At 38.1% G+C, this 20,454-nt stretch overlaps 1 protein-coding gene across 4 annotated transcripts in view; it reads right to left on the reverse strand.

The window, feature by feature from the left end:
- Positions 1–20,454, reverse strand: part of cdh23 (cadherin-related 23) — a 191,406-nt gene that overhangs the window by 168,157 nt on the left and 2,795 nt on the right. For all 4 annotated transcript variants that reach the window (XM_028005956.1, XM_028005954.1, XM_028005957.1 and 1 more), the window contains exons 2-3: positions 9,747–9,846; positions 4,791–4,865 (exon numbers count right to left, since the gene is read on the reverse strand). In XM_028005956.1, coding sequence (XP_027861757.1) covers positions 4,791–4,865; positions 9,747–9,837 — 166 coding nt within the window. In that variant the 5' untranslated portion in view covers positions 9,838–9,846. The remainder of the gene's footprint in view (positions 1–4,790; positions 4,866–9,746; positions 9,847–20,454) is intronic.

Here is a 20,454-nt window from a genome sequence, read left to right on the forward strand (position 1 = left end):
TGAGCTGAAGTGAGAAACCCAAAGCTGTCCCAGTGGCAATGCTGGCATTAGAGACTTTAACAGGCTGATACAGCAGAAAGTTCCAGGAGTATGGAAGAATATCCAGGTTTCAGGAATACACACACCCACACCCCCCCCCACAATGAACGGGCTGTGATGACAACGACTCATTACTAATGAGTTGCTTTGTTTGGCATCAACCTATTTTTTGATTATTTTAAGTCAAATATAGACTTAAACTGTTTTTATCTATAGAGCCTATTTAGATGAACAAACCAGAACATGATGCTGCATTCAAAGTTTCCCTGAGTTCACAGTGGCTGATAGGGAGTATACAGAAGAGATGTAACCTGGGCTAAAGCATGGAAACATGTCAAGGTGAGGAAACCTCCTATAGACTCACCAATATGATAACTAATGCAGCACCAGCAGGAGAACAGAAAGAAAAAGCAAAGGCAACACTGACTGGCCCAAGTCTGAGATACATGGAGAAGAAGTAAAGCTTCTTCTCATCTGCATTTCATGCAGATCTTAAAGCAAGTTTACAGCCTGCTAATAATGAAACTGATGCATGAGCAAAACTCCTGCAGGAAACAGAGTTTATGTCAGGCTGGGAAAGGTAAAAGAAACATTGGAGTACCACCAGGAGCTAATGGATTCACTGCAATGAACACAACAACTGTTTTAAATCCTTCAGCATCATTAAAGTAATCAAATTTGCCACAAGTTTCACCTCTGCTCTACTCTCACTTCTCTGAGGTTTCTCACTCTCTCAGTGAAAACAATTGATTTGGACCATATGCAATAATTTATTCCAAACACATTAATATGTTAAGTCTGCACAGACTACACAATACACAACATTAGCAAACACTCCAGCAGGCTGTGGAAGTTTCTTATTTCCAACAAATATTGTATTTCCATAAGTTAATTACTCAGCAGAGGGCTTAATCTGCCGAATCAGGGCAAAGTGGATTAGAAGATGAGAGCGCTTAATCAAAGTGTTGTCTCTGTCTAATTACACATTTCATTTCCCTCACACAACACACACACACACACACACACGTATCTGAATCTAGGAATCTAAGACATGTTACAACACATACACAACTTCCATCTCCTTGGTCGTGTGTCATCCATGCATTAAAGTGAGAATGTTTTCTTTTTCCTGCTGACAATAGAGACAGGACTGAACTGGGATGTAAGATGCATTATTCAGCGCATGTCAGCAGTGTGAATTCACACCCAGCCAGGTCCTTCTGTCGATTATGTTTTACATCTTGACAACATTTTTCCACACAGTTTCCTTTGTGAACCTGCTGCTTCTGAAATGACATCAAACAGCCGTGTTTAGATCTTTGCCTTCACGCTACGGAGTGCTGAGTCTGCTGCTAAAGAGGTCACGCACTGAGCTTTCTGATATGCTCTCTAAGCAGGGTGGAGTAGCGCCACCAGAGTGTGGTGGATCAGTTTGACTGGAGGAGTGTTTTCCTCATCTCTGTCCTACAGTATCAATATTTCCTTTGTGCTGCTGTCACGTCACAAACTACTCACATGAACCAGATGCTGCTCCATCACCGCCAGGACGTCACCAAATTAGACCCATGATAACTTAATGTGAGCAGTTCTGGAAACCTGAGCGATGTGTTGGGGTTGTACAGTTTGGTTAAAGCAGGAGTTCTCAAACCTTTCCATGCCATGGCCCCCCAAAGAGCATTAACCTCTGGGCAGGGGCCCCTGTGCAAACCCACAGACAACTCTAGAAAATAAATAAACATCAACTTTTAGAACTTTATTTACTCAACACTCAATAATTATTAGCCATTTAGCATAAATGCTGCCTCATACCTTCTGATTTTAGATGGCCATGAGTTCAATGGTGTAAAATTTTCTTATCAGATAATGTCTTATGACTTTGTTACCAGATAATACAACTTTTCATCACAGTTCTCTCTATTGATTATAAGTTTTATCTGGGATTCCCTATGGTCTTTTTCTTGTCCGAAATGTTTCCATTGCTATGGGTTAGGGTTTGGGTTCAGGAGAAAATCCGCTTAATGGATCTGACTGGCAGCCAATTAGAAAATGAGATCAGAAATAACATTTAAATAAAAATATTTTAACTTTTGAATTTAAGATTTAAAAATGTGCAGGATTCTTTTTTTATTTTTTTCCCCTAATTTTCCAGACTTTCTGAGGCCCCACAGTGACCTCACTTTGAAAAACACCAGTTCAAAGAGTTACTTGTTACTTTTCGTTCTTAATGAAAAAAACAGCAGGTACGTATACTTGTTTGGGCAAGTTTACAGGATGACGTGTAATTTTAAATTTCAAAAAAGCATGACTTCGTCATCCAGCACCAGAGATTATGGAAGCATTTACTCATGGGCGTGTGTGGGCGTGTGTGTGTGTGTGTGTGTGTTTGAACCGAAGGACCACCTCGATGAGGACATCTGCTGAGCTAATAAACAATAATCTTGACAAATTGTCACTGTCTGATCACTCAATCCAGCCTCACAGTCACATCACTGGGGGAAGCCATTACTGAGCAGGCCAAGGACATGACTGACAGCTCAATGGGCTGGTGGAGGGCGGGACTGGACCGAGGCCCAGCTGCCTCACAGGAGAGCAGTAACTCATGGCCAGAGGGCAATCCAAGCATATTGGTTGGGGAAACACATCCATGTCCCTCTTTGGTTAGCGCACAAGCTCACTTTATGAACAAAGCCCTGCGTCTAGAATGGTCTTACACTTTAAAAAACAACTTAGCATTTATATAGAGCAAAGGTCTTTGAGCTCATAATGTTAATGATTTACTGCTGGCAGAGTGATAGTTGGATTCTACAGTGTAAAACCTTCAGAATAAACTAATCAGGTGTCCAGGGGCCTTTTCACACTGAATTTACACCGACTTTTTCTTTACAACCAATACAACAGATTCAAATGAGGCTAGACTGCAAAAAAAAAATCTCATAATGTAATCACTTCCTCAAGTATATGCTGCTATGCTCTAAAAGGTTTTCCAAACTATGTTCCCAGTTGTAAGCAGGTTATAAGTCGGGCCACACAATGCAAAAAAGAAGAAAAAATAGGCCCTTTATTGAAAAACTAATAAATAAACAAGTAAGCTGGTTAAAAGTTTAAAACCATAGATCAAAAGCTCCCAAAAAGAGCTAAAAGTGTTAAAGTAAGAGAAGGATTTCTTTATAAGTAAGAAAGTAAAAGTCAGTAAAATGTATTTAAATAGCATCGATCACAGACATTAAAATCACAAAATGCTTCACAAAAACACAAGCATAAAAATAAGAATATTAAAACATAAAAATACATAAAATGTAACAGTCTGCTTAATGTTGGAGGCCATCAGGACTGTCCAGATGATTCTTTAGTGTCCCATGTTTTGTGCTCCATGTCCCATGGGAAATGAGAGATCCTCCAATTTAGCGCAGGGGATTTTTTGTGATCTCTCACTGGACCTTTTGGTCCAAACTACTGCAGAAATGTAAAAATGGCCGCCTTACTGCAGCACAGTGAGTGGATTGTTTGTGCAGCAGAACAATCCTGCCACGTTCAGAGACAGAAATCATTTTGCCTTTACCATCAGAGGGACATCAGAGTGTAAATGTCTGACAGAAAATGACATGAATGTAAAATTTTCCTACAGATTTTTAATTTTTAATGCAAACTGTCAAACGTTTGATTAGGGGATGACAATCTGAGTTTAAACAGTTTAAACTTGTCTTCTCTAGTTCTTTCATCTTTTGCTCATGATTCTTCTTTAATAAAAGCATAAACTTGTCATGTCTTCATCAGTCTTTATTAACAGTTCTTACTTTTAAAGATTATTCCTTCTTCAGTTCTTTTATTGTCCCTGAATGTTAACTTTTCTATAGAAACTGTGTATAAAAATAAATTTTTAACGCATTTGCACCCCAAACCTTTGCATCCACTTGCTATTAATTAACTGATTCTACATTAGATAAATTTATGCTGTGATAACCAGCTGAAGAGAAACTATCTTCAGCTGCTCTTTGAGAGCACCCATCTTTGACAACAGCTAGACCTCCATGAACCAATGAAAATTCAAACCATACTAGATTTTTTCTGAGTGGATGTCACACATTGTCTTCGTCAAGGGACAAAATATACATGAACAATAATGTAGAGGACAAAACTGGGATAGAGACAGGAAATATGAGACATGTTCCTACTCACAGAAAACAACTGAGGAAGAGAACGATAAAATACTCGCACTTGGAGTGTTGACAGAGTGGAGAAGAGTAAAGATCATGAGATGAAAAAAGGTAAACTTCAAGAAAAATCAATCCTATAAAAGGGATTTTAATTCTAAGCCAATAACGCACTAAGAGAGGAAGAAAAGCTAGACATCTTAAAATTGCCCTGTCAATCACTGCAACCAACCAAGCATTATAAATACGAGAATAACGGCTCCACCAGGAACTGGACACAACATTGTCTTTGATTTTCAGAAAAAAATGACCCACATAAAAAAGTTCTTGGACAAAAAAATGAAAAGAATGTAACTAAAGCCATTTCAATTTATATCACATCCAGTCCAAGAGGTCTGTGATGTTTATCGGAAGTTCAAACTCTAGATTGCCATATCATTGGAAAAGAATGCACAGAATACATAAAGCCTCTCAGTGTTTTGCCACAGCATCTGTCAGCAGGAGCTTTGAGCAGTATTTAGGTTTAAAAAGAAGTGAAGAACTCTTCTAAAGTCTCCATTCACACATCTAATGTAACATGTTGACACTTGACAAACTCACCAATAGGCATGTCTTCATAGATGAGGAGGTAAGTTGAAAAAAAGTAGTTCAGGAAGCGTGGCGGCTGATTGGAGCCTGTGGAGAAGAGGGAAAAAAGTAATTCACAATGATGAATATAATAACAGTATTTCATCGTCTGCTGACTCCATTTCTGCTCACAAAATATGTTTAAAAATCACTGTAGGTTTTAGGACTAGACCATGGAGAAAAGCAAACCGCTTGGTCTGCTAAATCAAGACAACGATTTCTAAATACTAAATGTATTTTAAAACATCATGGTCTAAAAGCTGCTTGAACTGAGTCTGTTGGGTTCATGCCTACAATATTTTGAGATATTCAGGCCATTGAAAACAGAATACAGAATTCAGATGATGGAAAGGTTGATATTTGAAGATGCAGATGTCCAACTAATCTCAAACATTAATATTCATTTATAGAGAAAACGTGTTGTAATGTAAGGTGTCTGAACTGAAGCACATGAACACTATTTAGGTTAAACTAACCTGCAGAATGAGTCACTTTAAAAGCTGCAAAGTTTTGCTTCTGTATTTTCAGTGCATCCGTTGTTTAGCTATGAATAAAGGTATTTATACCTCATAGCATCAAAGATCACAAAAAAATAATCATAACCAAAATCATCAACCCAATCCAACTGTTTATTAGATAAAGACCCTGTTAGAACGTTTTTCCACATGTGACGTCTCCATATGAATTACTCAGCAGATGTTAAACCTAAAATATATTAAATCTATGTTGGATGTACAGATTTTTTTGTGGAATGCATCTGTGGAAAATCTGCATAATCACTTTTTTTTCCCGTAGAGCATATCTAAAATATTCAAAAGAAAATGTAGCTTGGTACCTGGGTGCAATGCTACCTGACATGCTACTGGCTGCTGTTTGCAAAGCGTTCTGATTGGCTGCGGAGCAGAGATAAAGAAGACCACAGGTCTGATGCTCTGCATTAGCGCCAAACCAGTTTCCACTGTTCATATTGAAGCACATTTAAGTATATTTGGTCTTAACTATTAATATGGGCAGTTAGAAGCATTCTTAGAACAGACTTCAAGTATTAATTGATTTTAATTATTGGCTGGCTGCCATGGTAACTAACTCCTGTACATACCGACAGTTCATTGTTACAGCTTCTCTTTGTCTTTCATATCCATATGTGGTCATATCATTTTCTCCTGAATATTTTAATCTGTTGTGATATTATTTTATCATCATGACATGTTAGTTTACAGCAGCTTGTGCGTCAGAAGACATAAATTTGGCCTCATTTGTAAACAGTGCAAACCTTTTAGTTAACTTGTCGCTGAAAGATTCTGACATAAAATGTGCACTGAGTGGATCTCCAGTCAGGCAGATTTTCACAAACCAACTTTGTGGTCATTTTTTACCAGTTCACTATATAAGTTGTATATTTTGTTGTTGAGTCATTTCTTTACTTTTTCATTTTGTATTTCATCAGATGACTGCATGGTGAGTCCAGACTCAGATTGAACTACACTGTATATTGGCCACAGACCAGGGATTCATAACTCCACTGTATGTATTGCTACACATGTTTCATTTGAAACTGTCTTCATCCTCTTGAAAGCAAAGGTAAATCTTTAATTTCACCATCTGCTTTCCCTCTGCAGCTGCTGGGATGCAGAATGGGTCTGAAACGTACTTTTTAAAATGGCTACATTAAACATTTGGCACTTTTTCTGTGACACTCCAATGAGCAAATGGGCATAATAATCAACAGAAGCTGGGAAAATATTAGGCTGAAGCAGAGCTCTTCTCCAAAATTAATTCCCTCATGACCTGCAGTGACAACGATGATTACATCCCTGTTGTCATCACTGAGTGCAACGCGCCACAATTCACCTGAGTTTCAGTGCAGACATTTACCTGTGTACCACTTGGTTGGCATCACTGAGTGCAATGTATGCCGAATTACTGCCGTAGGAGAGGGACAGGGAGCTTTATTCTGGGATTACTTTTAGTCAATACAGATAAAAGTCTTTTCAAAATTACAACCACGTTATAATAAGAGAAATTTGTGAGCAAAAAGCATCATGAAGACCGAGGACCACAGCAGCTCAGGGAGGAAGTAGAGAATTTTAAATTTAATAAAATTAAACTCCAAACTTTGAACTTCTCACAAAGCTCTATCCAGTCAATAATCTGAAACTAAAGAGTTTGGCACAAAATGCAAAACTACACTAAATTCTCAGAGTAAACAGGTCTGAATAAAAAACATGCAGAAAACCAACACTACACTGCAAAACCACAAAATCTTAGTGCGAGTATCTTAGTACATCTGAAATAAGATAAAATTAATGTACAAGTAACTTTTCAGCAAAAATGTGTTTTGTATTACAATATGGGAAAAGTGCCTTGTTCCACTCTCTCATATTATTAATTTTCCCATATTTATGAGGGAAAAAGTGCATCTTTCCCATAAATTATAATATGGAAAAAGTGTCTTGTTCCACTGGCAGATTATGTAACTTATAATTAGTACTTTATTAATCAATATTAAGAAATTATTGACTCTAGACAAGTTTCTAAGCCTTTTAGTTAACTTGTCGCTGAAAGATTCTGACATAAAATGTGCACTGAGTGGATCTTCCACTGGCAGATTATTAGCAGATTATTAGCAGATTTGTTCCAGTTATCAACTCATCAAATCTAAGGAATTATTGACTTAAAACAAGCTCCTATTACAAGTTACTTGTAAATTAGTTTTGTATTATTTTAAGTGCACTAAGATATTTGCATTAAAACTAGAAAAAATGGTTCATAAGATTTTGTGTTTTTGCAGTGTATACTGTACAGAAACTGGACACACCATTCCTGTGTAAAATAGACCCTTCTTAAAAATATCAGTCGTTTCATATGGAGTGAAAATAGTCTCAAAGTATTTGTGCGTGTGCAAAAGTAACTGCGTGTGTAAAAATATCTGTGCGTGTGTAATCCTGGATTTGTAAACCTTAAAAATAAAATAAACCTACAAATATTGAAAAAGTATGCACAAGTCACCTGGTACACACACATAAAACTGCATTTACGTACATATCCGGTTACGAGTGCACGAGTATTTTTGAGACTCATTTCACGCTTCGGGAGATCCCAGATTTGTAGATGGTGCGTTTACATGCTAGTAGAAAGCTGGGTCATCTGAGTTTTGCTAAAGTAGCATAGCTCACATAAACATTAGCTCCCACTAACAGAAACATATGAGGAGGGCAGAGTATCAAAATACTGGACATATAAAATCTGAAATTATTTATAATTACTCCATGTCTCATTATAATCAGAGAACAAAGCCTGCAGGTTTAACTTCTACTTGAAAATATTGCTGATTAATCTATGAATTTGTTTTTTTTAAAGCCTGCAGTATTTTTTTTATTTTTAAATGAGTGTTTTACATCTTTTCTGGTTTTATTCTTCCAGTAACTTTATTCTGAATTACCTCTTTCTGATCTGAAAACAAGGTTTTATTCCAGTCAAGCACTAGACTCTTTAAATGGCTGTTTTTGGGTTAATTGTGTTTGGGCAGCTCTCTGTGGTGTCAGGAGGCGGTATGATACACACAGGTTATTTTAAAAGATCAGTGAACAAATGGTCTTTGATCAACTGAGTTGTCTGGTCGACAACCGACACTCGGAAGCTGATGAGGGACGACTCAAAACTGTTTAAAGTGAGAATGCCTGAGTGACTGAGTCTTTGCTTTCAAAGCAGGAGGTTTTCCTGCTGTCATGTGTCCTTATGAGCGGAATAAGATGCTCATCTCTGGCTTGTCAGTGTGGCCTGGAGTGTACTTTATTGGATGCAAGGTGGCGAGAAAGATGGGTTAATGGGCTTGTCTCTGTACCTGTGGCTTAATTACGGTGAGTCAGCACCGGATGAATAGAGAAATGCAGATGGATTACAGCAACAAAATAATCACAACCGTGATCATCAATCCAATTTGCTGGTTCAGAGAGGCAGCGCTGGAAGCTAGCACAAGGTCAGTGTGCTAATGAGCTTGATGAAAGAAACCAGGGACGAAGGGAGCAACAAGATTGAGGAGAAAAGGCGTAGTAACACCTTGAAGGAGGGGTGTTGTATGAAATCAAGTTTTTTGAGTTTTACATCATGTTATGATTTTACTTCCTCATCAAAAATATACCAGGAGTTTTTCTTGAATTCTTTCAAACACCAAATGTTCACAAACAATGGTACAGTGCTGTAAGTAAAATAGTAAATAAGATTCAAACCATCACAAGTGCACATGTATCCTTTAGAAATATGGCAGCCATGTTTTTTTGAAGTCATTGTTGATGAGAGTGCAGTGATTTCTCTGCCTGGAATTAAAACTTCAGGAAAACTTCACTGGTTTTCTACATCGGAAATTTCACCTTTCAAATCTGCTGTGCCAATAAACAGGAACAATATGTTCTTTTCTTAGTTTTGTCTTTATGTGATGACTCAGCAGCCTGGAAAAAAAGCTCAGGTGATTTTATTTCCATTTTAAAATGTATGCCAGGATGGCGGCACTAGTGTTTATGGAGGCGCTGCTTTTGCTACAAATAGCTTGGGAAGAACTACTTTAAAGTTTTGTGATCAAACCTCAAGCAATTTGTTTTTCACCGTTTATAAGAGAAACATTTATTCATAGCCCTGTAGATTCTTTAAAGCTTTTCTTGTTATTTTACATAGGTCTTACAGTTTTTTAAATAACTGAAGTCTAAATTCACAGATTTACACAGAAGAAAACTGCAAGAAAGCGTTATGTTCCACTTTCTGCAACTGAGAATATGAAGACTTTAAAATAAAGCACATGCACTGAGCTCAGAACCTGTGATCACCTTTTAAGTTATGCAGCCTGAATACCTTTCTCTTACATTAAATCTCAAAAAATGAAACTCTAGTCTTTGCAGCTTTGCACAGTTATTGTTTATAGGAAGAAGGACTCACCTTCACAAAATGACTGAAGAACAAGGAAGGGAAGGAGGATCTTGGCAGTCGTCATCCTGCACCCTAAACCCACACACGAACCCCACGACATCACCGACACCTGCAGGAAAAACACAAACAGAAAAAAATCAGTTTCATGGTTAGTTTATTTTCTGTAAACCATGTTGTGCAAAAATAAAGACTGTTAAAGAAAATCATAAACTCTGAATGCAAAATGAATAAAGAGCCAGAACATGTGCAGGAAAAGCACTACTTTAAAACACATTTCTGTAATAATCTATAATAAATTATTCTGATACTGATTTACCTTTTTCTCCTTCTGAACCATCTTTTTTTCTTACTAAAACTTGTTACGCTAATTTGTTGCATATATGTTATGATAAGAACTTCAGAGTAAACTGACAGCAGAGTTAAAGGTAACACATCCAGCAGAAACACGGTTTTGTGCCATTGTGCTCTTAAAGATAAAAAATATGCAGAAATATGTAGGTTATTCAATTTATACAGAGTAGCTCATACATACAGGGGAGTGAAAACAAAATCTGAGGTAAAGAATGGTCTGTCAGTGTGTGCTGTATAAATATATGAGATCACTCTGTGAATGTAGGTGTTTCTATGAGCTGTTCACGTGTTTATAAAAGGTACATTTGTTTTCATTTGGATTCCTGTTTCCTGTGAATTATTCCGTTCTGTTTCCTGTGAGCATGCAGCCTGCATGGCGATGTGCAATGCTCCCTTCCTTATTCAACTCTGTTGTCTTCTCTGTGACCCATTTTAAAACTCCTGACCGCTTCCTCCTTTTACCTGATCAGGTTAAAAATTTGATCCTATAACAAACGAGATACTCTAAAGGTTTCAGCTGTACACATGTTTATTCACATTACACAGCTAACAATGGATTCATCATATCTAAAACTGTTTTTGCACCTGATAGTCCAGTTAACTCGGTTCGACTGGGGACCAAAATTGTAACAATCATTACATTTTCAGTAAGTGCTTTCATACTTCCCTGAGTCAAACGAATCACACTAATTGAAAAACGTGTTCCCACCTTCGCCTGTGGGGGCGCTGCACCAAGAACAACTGAGGGAAATGACATAAAAACCTCTGAAGACACTGAGATAAACGTCCTCAGTCAGATTTTAGCCTTTGCAGGATTTCTCTTTGGTAAAAGACCATGAGCCATCTCTCCTGCTTTCGCTGGACTCATGCTTGTTTATGTTGTATTTACCCAGAATGCTCTGCGCTGTAGTCCACTTCCTGTTTATAGAGCGGTGTCTGGTCCGCTTGATGTTCACATACACATTTGGACCAAACCAGAGTTCACTTCAACTGAAGCGAGACCTATTTGTAGGATCAGAGATTTTATTTTTTTTTGGTCCATATCTCCCTCCCCAAACAAACCAGACTTTCAAAGCAAATAAACTAAAATGGACCAAAGAGGGCTGATGTGAATCCACCCTACAACACGAGAGATAAAAATGTCAGCTTTCTGTTTTAATATGTTTTAACATAATTAGAGTTCCTCCCTGTCACGAAAAGACAGTCAATTAAGCCCAACAGCAGGAAGACAGAAACCTGCACCACCATGCAGCCCAATGTGTCTTTAACGATTAAATAATATAACATCTATTTAATATTATTGAACAATAACATTGATTTATATTTCGAGGAGACCTTACTTTGGGTTTGCCTGTCCATTTTGTAGCTGTAAAAAACAAACACACACACACACACACACACACGCCTCCTTGACTTGTCACCATTCCTTTCTCTAACGCTTGGGGACATTTTGGAGATGATGGCTTCATCATTATGAATGATGATTACAGGCTGAGACAGACAGACCAGCTGGGTGTGAGGAAAACTTGGATGGTCTTTTGAATTACACACTTTGCCCCATAACTCTAAAATAAGTTCACACACGCATGACAAACTGATTTCAGACTAGGATTTAAATATAACTTTGGTTCTTTGCAGAGGAAACCCCAGCAGCTCATTTTGAATCAGAAAGGTTAGAATCTTGTTGGTGATTTGAGGTTGTGTATGCGGAGTGTTTTAGTGAATAAGTGCAGAGTTCTTCCTTTCACTGCTGGTGTGACTCGCTTAACCTGAAACACAAACTGAGACCGCAGGCCATTGTCAGCCTGTGCAGTAAAACTGCAGAAACAACACTGAGCAACTTTTCATCTTCAGACAGCTGAGACCTTGAAGAAGTCAGTTAAGTCTGATCCAAGGCACTCTGTGTTCATGGCTTCGATCCAGCAGTCTGGCAAAATGCAGCACAAATAGACTAAGAGCTCATCTGCTGCCATGGCAAAGATGCTTCTAATTACCTGGATATGACTGTTGTGGTTGTAAGTCTTTTCTTCTATAATTGATCCTTGAAGACAAGGTGATGATGCCGATTTACCTGCCTTGTCTGAATATGTATCAAGGTTTATCATTTATCCAGTGTAGCAGTACATATGAACCACACTAAGCAAACTAGTCTTGACGGTGACAAAATGTGGGAAACAGAATCCAATTTTATTATAACTTAAAAGTTATGGTAATAATCTATATTGTAAAGTTTAGTGAAGGAGTCTGTCGTTCCTTGTTGCTGTCAGTGAATATCAGCACAGAGTTTGAAACCCACCAGGCAGTTGAACTTTTGAGTCTCTCCTCATTGTAACAGCAGGATTTGTGCATCACAGAAATGCACAAGTCTCAGTTTAAACCAATGTAACAATATGAATCTGGTCAATTAAACATGATATTCAGTATTTCCTGAACAAACTTTTAACTTTCTACCTGAAACCTGGAGCTGTTGAGTGGATCTGAGTGACAAACTGTTCGTAATTCCATCACTTTATTGAAAACAACCAGAAAATTAACACCAGGTCATGATGCTGCTACTACCAGGTTTTACTGTGGCTAAGCTGAGGAGTTACTTTGTTCCAGACATGGCTCTTGTAATTGAGACCAGGCTCAGCACTGAGCCATCTTCCTCCTGATTCTGCTTAATAACATCCAGTCAGTCACAAAATCTACTTGGTCTGCAGAAAAGCATAACGTGTTGAGCTTTTCACACCATTTTCTATTTAAAAATATGCCTATTTTGATGTCCAAAAACACCGTTTTATTTTTAGTATAAAAAATGCTTCACACTTAAAAGGAGGTTAATAATTAGTAGAAACACTCCACACTTTTCCACAATAAAAAGATTTTGATTATTTTGCCCTTTTCTTTTATCCTTTGCAAATTGTGCCTTTAACTAGACAAAAGTCATGAATTTGACAGCTGGACTTTATTCCAGGTTCATCATAATTTATAGTGAGTAAATGTTTCAACTAAAGTCACATTAAAGGTGGAAAATCTTTTGAAATAATTATTATGGTCACATTTTAGACTACACTGTGTAGATGTATCTGTACATAGAAAGAAGCCAAGACTATCAAAATATTCACCAGAAAGCTACTCTGTACTTTGTACTCTCCTTGAACAATTCAACCAGTTTTAAAGCAATTAAAGTTTCTTTAAGCTTTAAATTCTTAATAAACAAGTTGTTTGTCTCTGAAATGCCAATTTAAATTAAAGTTTCTTAAATGTCACCTCCTAATATTTGGAGCATAACAAATCGGAGTCCATCTTTATTTTGTTATCCTGCGTTTCTGGAACAATATGTTCCTTCTAACTATAGTGAGGAAAATGTTGCATTCGTCTTGAACAGCACTTCCTGCTGCTCCTCTGTTCAACATACTATGTATTCCACTATTGTTAAGTTATGGTAGCTCTTGAAATATTATAACAGAAAATGGCATGTTAATTAGTTTCATTTTATGGCCTTGTATAGCAGACCCAGGCTATTGTCTGACAAAGTAATGTGTTTTATGGTGAATACAGTACGCGTCGCTCCAATCACTCCACTCACAATGTGGTGTGGAGAGAATGTGGGGGGGGGAGGGTGGCAATCAAAGCGCCTTTTGCTTTCCGAGCATGAGGCCTGGTGTTAGCTTCCACACTCAAAAATTAAAACCAATTCATCAATAACAGATTGTGGGTGCCATCGTTCATGAAAAGGCCTGATTATTTCATGGAAAAACTGAACTCCCTCATGCAAAGCTTTCGAAGGGTTTCTAATGGTCAAAGAAATAAAAAAGTGCTTTCAGCTGCTGTCAGAAAGGCTTTTAGGTCTCAGTATTCAGTCCAACTTAATGATTTAAAGTCTAAAATCCAGCCAAATCCAGAGGAGGTGATCAGAATGAAAGAAGCCCTTTAATTGGATCATGGAGTCACAGTGGAGAGCATAAAGCTTAGATGATGGTCAGCATCTGCAGCTCTGCTTCACTTCACTGCCTGCAATGTCACCATCTATCAAACCTTTACTACCCTTTGCCCCAACTGAGGCAATGAACTCATGTTCTCTCAAGCATCCTCCATCACATCTGCCTAACCTCGGTGTTTTTGTTTAAGGTTTTTTTTTCACCTGGACATGATCTACCTTACTGTTGTTTTTATTAAAATCATAAAGAAATGTATTGAACTTTGGCCTTAAAGATAACTGGTGCATTTCAGAATCCCTTCTTCCTAAACTGATGGTACATTGCAAACAATTATGCAGTATAGCAGGCAAAACCATGACAATACCATCAAGTTTTGGTAATTGATGCTTACAGTGGAAAGAAGTACAATTTCTATCTTCAAATATACCATCATGATTTTAAACCAGAGACTTTTCAGAGATAAATCTGCATCACAGGAGTCATTTTCAAGATTTGTGTTAACTAGAGATGGAAACTTTGGCTCTTTTTGCTCGACTCCCAATGAAGATCAAGTTATTTTGGTTCCCAAATGGCTCATAATTTGTTATCTTTAAGCTTAACTTGGCAAATATGAATGTTAATAAATGTTGTTGCATTTGGTTATGAGAAGCCTTATTTGTATGTATTTGTTCTGTTGCAAAAGCAGGTATTCCTATTTTTGTGTAATATTTTAGTCAAATTTTTATTTTTTTTAAACAAAAATAAATAAATAACTGAACACTGCTAGCAAATCTACCGAACAGAATCATAATAGAAGCAGAAACAAACTCAGTATTCAAACTGTCCTCAGTGTTGTCATTCAAATAAATATGATGCCTCAGCATAAGTGGGCTGATTTGGTTCCTCTTCTTAATATTTCTCCTATTTTTGAGAAGATAAGTCGCCATCTAGCCGGTCTCACTTGATGGCAATCGACTCTTTTGATTCATTACTAAGAATCAGCTCTTAGTGTTATCACTCTACCTACTTGGTTACATTTTATCCATAACATGTTAAAAACCGTTTATTTTGTGGTGTAGAAAGGTAGATAAACATACCAATATTCTTTTGTCTAGCTTGTCTAACCAGCTAATTACCTCTAAACACCTACAAAGGTTTTCTGAGTCTCTCAGTGATCGGTCAGTCTGGGTCAGTAGGTTACACAGTCATGGGGAAGAATGAATTTTGCATTTTATTTGGAAATTAAGATTCCAGAGTCTGGAGGAAGACTGGAGAGGCAGCAAATTCACATCCAGTGTGAAGCTTCTGGGTCAGCATGTCATCCAGTGACCAAGTGACCATGGTGGTACTGGTTCAACTGACCAGCAAACTGGCCTGACCCGAATCCCTGGAGGATTGGCTGTACTGAGACATCAAGATTAGAGAAAAAAGGCATAGATATCTAATCTATATATTCGTTTCACTTTCTGAAATGAGTTGCATAAAGACGTTTTCTCAATGTTACATTTTTTTTAGATGTACATGTATGGGTTTTAAGATGTGACTTAATGTCTTAGAGCCATTATGGGCAACATCTGCACCCAATATGTTCCTCCAAAAAAGGCCACATGCCTGAATCCTGCTGGCTTACAGCACTCAATATTATTGATTACAAGGCAATTGTGTCTGACTCGGCTCAACCTCGTAGGCACCCCTCTCACAGGAAGCACGCTGGGCCTCAGCCTGAAGCCAGATCTGGATTATCACAGCAAATCAATGAGAAGTCTGTCCACTCTCAGCGCTCATCAAAAGGACATCACTCATTAACACACTGATCAAACACAGAGCGGCAGACACTTCGGCTTTGTCAAGAAAGATGGGATGAAGGCAATGCTCTGATGAGCTGAGAATATCCCAACCCTCCAATCTCTTCATCTACGACATGACACAATTCTATAAAAGTCTTACTCAGCAAACCTGATTCCTGCAACAGGAGCCGGGTGAAAAGAACAAGGTGGCTCATAGAGTCACCAGGCATGCCCTGAGCACAAAGCTGACTGCTAATTATTCACTTTGGAAATACATTCTTACAAGAGAAAGCAAACGGAACATAAAAATCAAAAATGATGTTGCCTCGACATTACAGCACATTTGTGTGATGTGAAATGTCTTATTAGGCTGTTGCACATTGGAGCAGTTGATAGTACAAAAACTTAACTGTTAGTAGACACACGACCATGTAGGACAATTTAGAGACCAAATAGTCTGTGTCACACTGGGATGGACTAGTGGCATGTCTACGGTGAACTCTTGGGGTCCTGCCTTGTTCATGACTGCAAGGATAAGTGAGTGTAGATGATGGATGGATGGATGGATGGATGTCTCTTTTAAAACTTCTGCTCTTTCTGAAACTCTGCCTTCAGGAAGTCGTCATAACATCACTCTTCTATTAACCCTTTAGCAACATTTTTACCAGCGTTGCACTAAGCCGTAGCTCCTAAACGGAGCTCAGCAGATGTGCAGTTTCACTAATTGGTGCTGGCTAGTCTGAAGGAGCTGAGTGGAGGAGTGGCAGGGGAAAGGTGGCCTGTGAGGTGGAAACTGCAGCTCTGAGGAGGAGCTGTGCCTGTAAGGCGAGGCTAAGTCCAACTAGGTGTTTTGCACAGATGAATTCTCAACCATTCATGAAAGAACCAAGGCATGTTTTTGATGAGGGAATAAAGTTACAACATGATAATGCTCAAAAGAGTTGATTTTTGCTTTGTGCAAACAAGCAATGGTTGTACATTTTTGAATTAAAAATGTATGTTTTTTTTTTTATTAATCCCTGGTGGTATTATATTAAAAATTCTGTATTTGGCTCTTATGAAAATGAACAAAACATCGAAGAGCTGGCAGATACTACCCTACAGTAGCGTTAACTGTTTATTCGTGTCTTCTCCTGCTCATTGGCAGTACATTATGATGCTAACAATCAGACTGGAATCGATCACAGATTAGCTTTATGCAAATCATTTCAGCCCACATAGACCTCACATCTGCCAAAACGTTTATTTAAAAAAAAAAAGAACCTTTTCTACATTTAAAATTATGAGATTGGTTGTGTTACATGAAAAGCTGCAAAATTTTAAAAAATTTTTCACTCGTTTAAATGCTCTGGGGTAAAAGGTTCTCTGACAAAAAGCAGAGAAGCTTTTTGTCAGCTTTCCATTCTCTGACGCAGTGAGCCTGGAGCAGCTCGACCAGAAGAGACCTGTGTGGATACAGACAGTATAAATATGCACGACCGTGTCAGATTGATGCTAAAAGCCAACAGTGACACATCCATCACCTTTAGTTTCTTTTGTTTTTGGAATAAGGTTGTTCATTCTACCAACAGCTGACCGTCTCTTCTGCTTGAAAGACCAAAACGCACCATTCAGCAGCTGCTCTTCAGGATGGATGACCTTTGAAGCTCAGCACTTGACCTCTCTCCTTGTTCAGTCCTGCCTCCAGTCCTGTTGACTCTTATTGTGTCTCCTGCGCCGTCTTTCCCTGCACGCTCTCAGCCCCCGTTCAGGCATAAAGACTAACTATGACCTGTCAGAACCGGAACTACACTATTTCTGTTTTTGTTCTAAATGAAACTATGAAGGGAAAACATGAAAAAATAAATAAATCTTCTATGAATTCCTCTGCAATTTATAAATGAGAACCTACAAAACATTCCTTAAAAACTTTACAATTTCTGAAATCATTCCAGCCAAGAACAAATACCTATTAGCTAATAGGCACCTGCTGTATTTCAAGCAATGTTAGATACGAACTATCAATGATTTCATATTTAACCATCTGTATCCCATTATTAATTCAGAGAAAACATAGCTTTATATGTGTAAGGATCTGAAAGCAATGCTGTAAAACAACTGGCAGAGTAAAACCATCTTCACCGCCGTCCCCTCTTCTACAGGATTTTTTTTTTCTGCGGTTCTGCTTGAGAGCCTTGGCTGATTTAATGACCACACGCAGCTGGACCACCAGAGACCTGGCTGGGAAAATTGGAAAAGTGGAAAGCAGACAGTGATCGTAATCATGGGATACAGAGAATGTTATGTAGATACCAAAAGAATAAAAGAACACATGGATGAAGCTTTCTTCCAACAGATTGAAACAGATTAAGGAGTTTTAAAATTACCAGTAAAACTGTGCTGCGTTATTGCCATTAAAAGCTCCATATTTGCTGATTGTCCGTCAAACTTGTCATCTCAGCCACTTCAACAGACAGAAGCAGAAGGAAGTGAAAATACGGCAGGGATATTTCAAGCTCCAATGAGCTCCAGGTGTTAAACACAAACAGCAACTGAATGCATTTAGGCATCCAGTGTGGCGAGTTTCTGAAGTTCAACCTGAGCATCAGAATGAGGAGGAAGGGGGATTGTCAACATTGCAAGGTTGTTGATACCAGATGAGTCTGAGTACTTCAAAAACTGCTGAACCACTGAGATTTTCACATCATCTCAAGTTTGCACAGAACAGTCAAAATATCACTAACCATGTATTGGTTGACTGTCTTGTGAATCAAGATGCCTTGTAGATGTCAGAGGTCAGAGGACAACAGACAAATTGGAGTAAAGATGGCAGAAAGGCATCAGACAGCAGCTTGAAATAACGACTAGTTACTTGTAAGGTATATGAAATAGAACAACACATCAGACCTTGAAACAGATGGATGATATCAGGTAATGACCACACTGAGTGCTACTCCTGTCATCACAGAACAGCAATCAGGTTACAATTTCTATACTATCTACTAAATTGGTCGATGACTGCTGCAAAACGTTCCCTCGTCCGACAAATTTCTATGCTGCAGGACTCAGATGGCAGGTTCACAATATGGTGTCAACATAAGAGCGAGGATCCGTCCAGCCTCGTATCAGCGGTTCAGGCTGCTGGTCATGGCAGTGTAATGGTGTGGTGGACGTCTTAATGGACGAGCTTTGTGCCTCCTGACCGCTGATTGCTGCTTCCAGCAGGACAAAGCACCATGTCACAAAGCTCAAATATTCTCTTACTGGTTTGTTGTAAATGAGTTTACTATAATCCAGGGTCCTGAGGCGTCACCACATCTCAACCCAACAGACTACATCAGGGATTTTTATTATCATGCATTTGAAGCTGATAAATTAGCAACAATCCTGTCAATATGGGCCAAAATCTCAAAGGAATGTTTCCCACACCTTAGTGAATATATATGAAAGTATGAAAGGTGTTCAACCTGGTACTGGCATGGTGTACCTAATAAAATGGACGAGTGTAATATGTATTCCAATACAGAATCCCTTCTGTGTGTTTATCATACAGTCAGCCTACTAAACTGTTATCAGTACTGTCACCAGTACTGATAACCCTGGTGAATGTGCACAAAGCGTGACTCTCTGATAAATGCTGCTCTACTTAACATGAATTAATAAACTATTTAAATACTTTATACAAACTCAAGTACAACTTGTTTCTATAAATAGTCATAATTTCCTCACATAGCAAATAAAGTTCAGAAAAAAGTGTACGTAAATCAACAAAATCTAAAAATCTGGTTAAACAATAACAAGTTTTATTATTCAAATAAACCTAAACATTGTTGCAGAGGATTTACAGATCAGTTTTCAATCATTATGTACTTCCTGAATTATAGCTATTCTAACAGTTTGGTGAGAAACTGATTCTTCCTTGAAATATTTATCAGCTTTCAGTTCTTTATTTACTTCATACTCATTTTTCTCCATAAGTTTACAGTTTTTCATCTTTACATAACAGCCGTCCTGATGCTCTGCTTCGAGTGTGAAACTTCAGATGACAGTCCTGAGGAGTTACTGTATCTGCAATTCATTTCTCGATCCCTCTTATTGAGTTCCATTTGAGCCTGTCAGTCAAGGCGTCTGCTAAAAATGGGCTCTCCGTTTCAGGAGGGTTTTCTCCAACCGTCTTGTTTCTGAATGAATTTAGAGTGACAGAGGCTCTGAGAGGACAAACGGCCAGAAACATGACTTCCAAAACAAAGAACCTAAAGCATTTTATCATAAATATATTACAATTAGATGATTATTTTAATTCATATTATTTTAAAGTTACATTTTCTATATGTGTATGAAAACTAGAAAACTCTCAAGTTTTCCATCTTGAAGCGGTAACAGGTGTGAAACATTCACATGAAGACAAAGACGGAAAACATTGAGCATAAATACAAATTTGAAATTAAATCTGTTAAAACAGGTGATGCGTTCAGGGTCCTGAATGATGAACTTCCCTCCAGTCCAAGTCTTTCTCAGCCTCTAATAGATTTACCTCTGCTGTATTTAGCTCCATCTGAGTTCTCATCCCCTCTAAAAAAGCTCAAAGGTTTTGCTAAAACAAACAATCTCCACAACATGATGCTGCCACCACCATGTTTTAGTGTAGGGATGGTGTGTTCAGCATGTTTTTTTACCTCCTACGCCAAACAGCAGAGT

This window comes from Xiphophorus couchianus, chromosome 22, assembly GCF_001444195.1.
Source record: "Xiphophorus couchianus chromosome 22, X_couchianus-1.0, whole genome shotgun sequence".
Classification (NCBI taxonomy): domain Eukaryota; kingdom Metazoa; phylum Chordata; class Actinopteri; order Cyprinodontiformes; family Poeciliidae; genus Xiphophorus; species Xiphophorus couchianus.